This window comes from Brassica oleracea, chromosome C4 (assembly GCF_000695525.1).
Source record: "Brassica oleracea var. oleracea cultivar TO1000 chromosome C4, BOL, whole genome shotgun sequence".
Taxonomy (NCBI): Eukaryota; Viridiplantae; Streptophyta; class Magnoliopsida; order Brassicales; family Brassicaceae; genus Brassica; species Brassica oleracea.
Genome location: NC_027751.1, coordinates 9166412 through 9173631, shown reverse-complemented (window position 1 = coordinate 9173631; position 7220 = coordinate 9166412). Strand labels below are relative to the sequence as shown.

At 34.8% G+C, this 7220-nt stretch overlaps 1 protein-coding gene and 1 long non-coding RNA gene across 13 annotated transcripts; one reads left to right on the top strand and one right to left on the bottom strand.

Annotated features, from left to right (window-relative positions):
- Nucleotides 1-1206: 1206 nt before the first annotated feature.
- Nucleotides 1207-3950, bottom strand: LOC106339742. 12 transcript variants are annotated; one of them, XR_001269215.1, is made up of 9 exons: nt 3823-3911; nt 3365-3443; nt 3163-3270; nt 2980-3080; nt 2825-2911; nt 2632-2721; nt 2506-2544; nt 2312-2430; nt 1876-1889 (listed from the first exon to the last, which is right to left on the bottom strand). It is a non-coding gene; the product is annotated as an uncharacterized LOC106339742 (long non-coding RNA). The 12 variants fall into 12 exon arrangements; XR_001269213.1 differs by having other exon boundaries at nt 2980-3074; XR_001269209.1 differs by lacking the exon at nt 3823-3911 and adding an exon at nt 1207-1454 and having other exon boundaries at nt 1853-1889; nt 2980-3243; nt 3365-3780.
- A 1398-nt stretch (nt 3951-5348) lies between these two features.
- LOC106337552 (serine acetyltransferase 1, chloroplastic-like) lies at nt 5349-6597 on the top strand. The gene has a single exon (XM_013776660.1). It carries the CDS (start codon nt 5553-5555, stop codon nt 6498-6500), a length of 948 nt encoding a protein of 315 aa, XP_013632114.1. The 5' UTR covers nt 5349-5552; the 3' UTR covers nt 6501-6597.
- Nucleotides 6598-7220: the final 623 nt, after the last annotated feature.

Below are 7220 nucleotides of genomic sequence, written 5' to 3'. Positions count from 1 at the left end.
TATAAACCATATTGAATAAATAAATATTTTAGTTTCAAAATTTACTTTGAATAATTTTTTTTTATAAAAGTTTTGAACTAACATTGATAATTTTTTTAAATTATAAATTACCTTAACCATTAATACCACAATGAAAATTTTGTTATCACTAATTTAAAATTTTTGCTATAACAGATACAAATGATAAAAACAATATGAGCAAAAAACATCATCTAATAAATATTAATATTAAAATATACTGTATATATGTTACTATCATTTAAATTTAATTATATATCATATCAAATAGAAAAAATATTTTTTCGATTTATAAAATTTATTTATATGTTCGCACCAATTTAATTATATAAATAGTAGATAATGACTTTTTTTATTCAATATATATTTATTATTTCAGAATATGTTATAAACATATAAAATATAAAATAATTTATATATATAATGTTCATCCCGCGCAAGACGCGGATCTTACCCTAGTAAAGTATTATTTTCCTTCGTATATGTGGCTTATGCATACGCTTATATAGAAACACTAAAATTCATTTGTAAAACATAATAGATACCAATTATACTTACATTTCTGTGAAATCCTTTCACGTAGAAGTCTATGCTAATACTATGAATTATGTAACCAGTAATACTATCTGAATTCTTAAAACGATATATACAAATTTCAGATGTAAAAGTTTACAATAAAAAGTTATTTGTATATATTGTTTCACCAAGTTTCATCTTTAGAATATTACTTTACACATATACTAATTATTCTAATATATCCAAATTATACAAATATACTATCAAAAATTCATAAATTAAAAAATATATTTACAAACAATTCAAAAAAAAAAAAATCTGTAGGGTGAGTGATCCAAAAAACGATTTAGAGAAAAAAAATTGAGGTTTTGAACTACATTATAAAGAATATACTACTAAAATTTGATACCCCAACAAAAATATTCTATCAACTAAAATATAGCATATTTTTACTTATTTTTAATCTTAGAACATATTTACGAAAATACTTGTAAGATTTTATTGTTGTAGGAAGGTAATTCTTACTATGTTTAAAATATATTATTATATGGTTTTTGAATGTCTAAACTCCTTAAAATATGTGTATAAAATTAGGATAATATTACTATGCTGTGACAAAACCTTCTGTGCCTTCTCTAAAGTTCTACTCTAAAACAATAGGTACTCATCTTCAGTATTTTTTTGGATTGGCGGGTTCAGTTTCTGAAACGCTGCGACATCAAAGGAGCATCTCTTATTGCTGAAAGTGTCATTAAAGAGAATCATTTCCAATCTTACATCGCTGCTGGTCATCCCCGTTGGTTAAGACATCTCTACTTACAGCGTTAAGCCTTGCAACTCGTGTATGATTCAATTTGATCCTCCTTTAATGTTTCTCTCTTTGTGATTGTTCTGTATGTCTGGTATATACGTTCTCATATCTTCTCATATATAATACAAAGTGTTTAAAAAAAAAAAAATTAGGATAATCTTAACCACTATGTATCATGGAATCTGCCGAAACATATTTATATATCATTTATATAAATCAAAATTTCTTTTATTGATATCCTTTGGGTTTTGATACTGTGAAAAGTAAATAGGTTTAATGTATGGTGTTAAAACTAGACTGATCTACACATCTAATCTGTTAGTTTGTCAATAATCACTTATTTCCATCAAACCAATCCAAAAAAAATGGTCTTTTAACGAACACTATACAATTCAAAAAACAAGAATTTGTTTAGAAACTAAAAATAATTTAAATAACACGATAATACAAGTCCAAGAAAAATGATCATTTTTAATAAAACAGAAAGTTATACATAGAACAACTAACCTTCCTGTAAAGCAAGATTTTTTCACCCGATCCCAACCTGCAATGCAAAGCATCCGTCAATTACTAAGCAAGAAAGAAAGGGAAAAAGATGCAAGAAGTAACGTCCTTTTGTCAAAAAACAAAAAATGCAAGAACTAAGAAGTAAGAGTCTCGAGAGATGACTACTTATATTAAGAAGTACCTTCCTATATTACAACACTGCCCCTATATTATATCATTTACTCTTAATTTGTTTTTAGTAATCTATAAAGCATTTCACCAGCACCTAATATAACATAACCGGTAAAACTGAACATCACACAAAACCATTTCATCATATTCAATACTCAATAATTTGAATCAGTGTTCTAAAATGGGTCTATACGTCCGCCTATAATACCATATAAAGCACCGATCTGCAACCTAGGGGTTTCATGAATAATGATTGGAAGCAAAGCATCCATTAAGAAAGGAACATACTTTGAGCATTCTCAGCATTGACTAGAAGCACAACAAAGGCCTTGGAGACTTTCTTCACCTCTTCCACAATGTTAAAGAGCTCGAGATTCACCATAGAATATTGCCCTAGAATGTCCTGCCTGTTAAAAGAATAAATTATCAGACAACTTCTCATATAGACAGACCAGAAATAAAGACAAAACTCCCACACAAACCATTTAGGACTAGTGTTGGGCCTGTATCAACAGCTCCGTCTGTACACAAAAATGAAAAGTGAGTATTTCAGTTAAATCAAAAATAGTTAGTGTTGTTACAGATGCTTAATATAAGAGATCGATCACCTTCACTATGGCAGGATGCTGCTTCCAAAACTTTAGCTTGCTCTTGCTTCATGTTCTTGGGGTCCAAACTTAGCTCACAAGCCACCTTTGCTGAACAATGAAGATTTTCGAACATTTCATACAAAGAATATGTGTATGAGTTAATAATATACCTTGGGGCCAACGAAGATAATAATATGACATAGTTCCTTACACCGACAATCCAGAGCAATAATATGCCACCGGATGCTCCATCTATGTCAAGGAGAAATTGAGGAAGAGCAATGCCCATTTGAAAGCCCTATATAACATTACAACAATACTTTAGTTTCGATAGGCGTGACCAAGACGAAGGAAAATGCGACATACCTGGATGACCCATACCTTTCAAAGTTTTCACGGGATACTGGGTCAGTCAAAGCCTGGTATGCTTTAGAGATGGACTCCACAAAATATTTGTTGGCCTAAAACTGTGAGGTGAGGTGCAGCCGTAATAATAATTAAAAAAAAAAGGGAGGAAGTATCAACGAGAAGAGAAGAAAGCATTTGGACCTGGATGAGGATGGTATTGAATGGACAGCCCTTCTTCTATAAATGTCGGAATCTGAAACTCCAGGTTCCAAGCCAAGTATACTAGATAGGTCAAAAAAAAACTTGAGTCTGTTACAAAATAAGAAAGTGGATATTTTGTGTGTTACAAAATTAACGAGTATCAAGAAGGTAAGTAAACCAATCAGGGTCTTGAGATATTAACCTCACGGCTCATGTTCTTAGTGTAATAAATTAAGAAAATCATGACGACCCATAGTAGCACAAGTAGACAAGTTAGAGATCTGCGGCGGAGAAAATATCAACAAGTTAAGAGGAGAGTATCAATATTGAGATGAGTGGAATTAAATTTACGGGATCTCTTATATTTGCCAGAGCGGTCACACCCTTTGTTTCTTGGAGACAGCACGGGTCAACTTGACCAACAGAGTGAAAATGGGAAACAATGTGCTATTCTCTTCTTTTTTTTTTTTCTAAGTAAAAAACGAGTCCTAATCAGACAGACAGGGATCCAAAAGCTAAACGAAGTTTAATACAGGGCATGGCTGGGTGTGTATTTGCATAAGGCCACTGAAATTAGGGGTTTGAAGCGATCAACCAATTAGACTAGACTAGGAAAGGTTTCGGTTTCGACGGGAACAATTTGAGATGGACACAACAAACCTTATCATGAAGAAAGCAAGAGGTCTCGGAGAAAGCCTACCAGAAAGAATATCGAATCAGATCGGAGATGGCCGGTCGGCAACAAACTGTGTTCCACTTTCTTTACAATTAATATCCCTTTTTTAAATAATAATGTTCATTTGATCAAAAAAAAAAAAAAAAAAATAATAATGTTCATTTTCCTCGCCATTTATAATATCGCCACAACCAACCAAACCCACTTGCGATCCAAAACACTCACACCCATATAACACACGAACCCAAGTTAGCTCATGTCCAACGGATTAATAACCCAAGACCGCCCATTATAGTTTTATTTTTGTAAACTCAGTTTACAAACTTATAGCAAATAAACACTATATAAAATCTTTAAATCCTGCAATAAAAATTTAAATATGTTTTTTTTCAAAAAAAAAAGAAAAAGTTCAAATATGAGTCTGAATTGAAATACATAGTCTCAAAAGACTTGTTTTGCAAAATTATAAAACACTTATTGATAATTCTCGGTTCTTGTTTACACTGCTGATATTTGAATGAAACTAAAGCACCAAACTTGATCAACTACATAACATCAAACTTGCAATCTAATGAAACTAAAGCAATGTACCTCTCATGCTCTTTAGAAGCCTAGATAATAACTTGACTATATGCAACAAATCAGGACAACCAAAACGAAGTAAAACACTGTGAACACAAGAACACGAAAAACTAACTATGTTTTTCCGTTAAAACTGAGAAAATATTTTTTCCACCAAAACTGAAAATCACATTTTCCCGCCAAAAAAATAAAAAATCATGTTTTCTCCCGCCAATACCGAAAAACTATGTTTTCCCGAGTTTTGACCGATTTTTACCAGATTTTCCGGTTTAACTCAAATTCGGTTTTTAGTATAACCCGAAACTAGTTAGAAGAGCGAGTCACGGTCCGACTGGCCGGTTTGGTTTTCAAAATAAAAACCAAAATTTTGAATTTAAGAATTTGTCACTGGTCAATAGTGTGATATTGTTAAAACTAATAAAATGCCTTCAAAACAGTATCCTAGTAATTAAAAGATTCCAAGTTAAATAAAAATTAATCAGATAGTACTAATTAAAAAGAGTGAGAAGCATATGATTAGATTCAGGTAACCTTGAATTTATGGAGTCTTGAAAAGTCAAAGGACGATGGCTTCACGTAAGTTTAGACAAACATAGACATACGTCACTACAAACGTCACCTTTCTTTCTTTTTTTTTCCTTCTGGAGCCTCCTTTTCCTTTGGCTTTACAAACAGAGTACAATTTCTTAATTTTGTTTTCTCATTAAGTGGCAAATTCTAATCCTAATATAACTATTCTCTAAGTGTTAATAGAGAGCACACAGAAAATAATAGTTACAAGTTTATCAATGTACACTAGTGCTAACTATTTTTTTCTAGCTATTCATTGAAGTAGATTAGATACATGTAATGACTGAGATGAGCCTTGAATGTGTAGTAGATAAGCAGAAGTTACTAGGAATCAAGGAAGAAAAGTTAGAAAACTGAAAGCGTATTTACGTGTGTTGCTTGCCATATCAAGTTAACAACCTCTTACAAACTAACACAAAAAACAATAAGAATACAAAAACACACGGCGAAACAATATTTTATTACTCAGAAGTCGTGGCCATCTCCTATATAAAGCTTAGTTCATCTTCTTCTCCACGCAACCATTCACCACCACTTCACTCTTCTAAGCCCAAATATTTTAATGGCACCCTGCATCTACACGTCCAATACCCATCTCTCTCAAGACGATAATTCTCGGTTCCGTTACATGAATCTCTTCCCTGATCGGATTTCACGAGCACCCTTCACGAAAACCTCAAACTCTCTGGACGGTGATGATGAAGATGTCTGGATTAAGATGGTTGAAGAAGCTCAATCCGACGTTGAGCAAGAACCCATATTGTCAAGCTACTATTACTCTTCCGTTACATCGCATCGGTCGTTAGACACCGCTTTGGCGAACATTCTCTCCGTAAAGCTAAGCACTTTGACCTTACCAAGCAGCACCCTCTTCGAAGTCTTCACCAGCGTCTTACAAGAAAGCCCAGAGATCATCGGGTCGGCGAAACAAGACCTGTTAGCAGCAAAGGAAAGAGACCCAGCTTGCTTAAGCTACGTCCAATGCTTCCTAAGCTTCAAAGGCTTCCTCGCTTGCCAAGCTCATCGCATCGCTCACAAGCTCTGGACCCAAGACAGAAAGATCCTCGCTTTACTCATCCAAAACAGAGTATCCGAAGCCTACGCCGTCGATATTCATCCCGGAGCTAAGATTGGGAGAGGGGTTCTGCTTGACCACGCGACGGGGGTGGTGATCGGAGAGACGGCGGTGGTCGGAGACAACGTTTCGATTCTCCACGACGTGACGCTGGGAGGGACAGGGAAGCAGTGCGGCGATAGGCATCCGAAGATCGGCGATGGAGTCTTGATCGGAGCAGGGAGTTGTATACTGGGGAATATTACGATCGGAGAGGGAGCTAAGGTTGGATCGGGGTCGGTGGTGCTTAAGGACGTGCCGCCGCGTACGACGGCTGTCGGAAACCCGGCGAGATTGATTGGTGGGAAGGAGAATCCGAAAAGGGTAGATAAGATTCCAGGTTTGACCATGGACCAGACATCGTATTTGACCCAATGGTCTGATTATGTTATCTAAAAGTGTAATAATTGTCCCTTGCGCTGCGTTTTCCTGTTACTAAAATGAAAAAAAGGTAAAAGTGATATAAACCATCTAGTGATCGACCCATTTATCAGTCCGTGTATCAAGACGGATCAAGTCCATCCGCACGATCATACTGACACCTATCTACTCTTGTGTTTATCTACATTATAGTTGGTGTTTATCTTACGTATTGCTAGTCATTATCTAGTTAAGGATAAGTACGATCTCATGTCGATCCAGTACTTAGATCGTCGTTACCATATGTATATAAAGACCAGTTGGTCGACCTAATAATACACACAAGTTCCCCTCTTCATTCACAACACGTTATCAGCACGACCATGTCTCTAAACCCTTCCAAAAATCCACCACTCATAAATCAGAAACCAAACGATCTCTTGTTATTTTCCGGCGACTCCTAAAGCTCTTCCAGTCGCCTCCTTTTCTCTCTGTCAGCAACCAGCAGCAGCTCTCTCTCCTCACAGACCGTTCAACTCATCACAAAAGGTTCAGGTATCTTCATAAAATTCAAAACAAAACCAAAAAGGATTTAAACCCTCAGCCGCATACATACAGCTACATCTAGCCGTATGTCTTTGCAGAATAAAATCTAAAACCCTAATCTATTTTCAAACCTTAAATCTCGTCTTGTTTCACCCTGTTTAAGCTTGTTTGATTTTTTTTAATCTTCCTGATGTGAGTTAATTGCTAGAA

Excerpts from the sequence above, each read along its gene's own strand:
- LOC106337552 (XM_013776660.1), top strand. The coding sequence starts at position 5,553 with ATGGCACCCTGCATCTACACGTCCAATACCCATCTCTCTCAAGACGAT.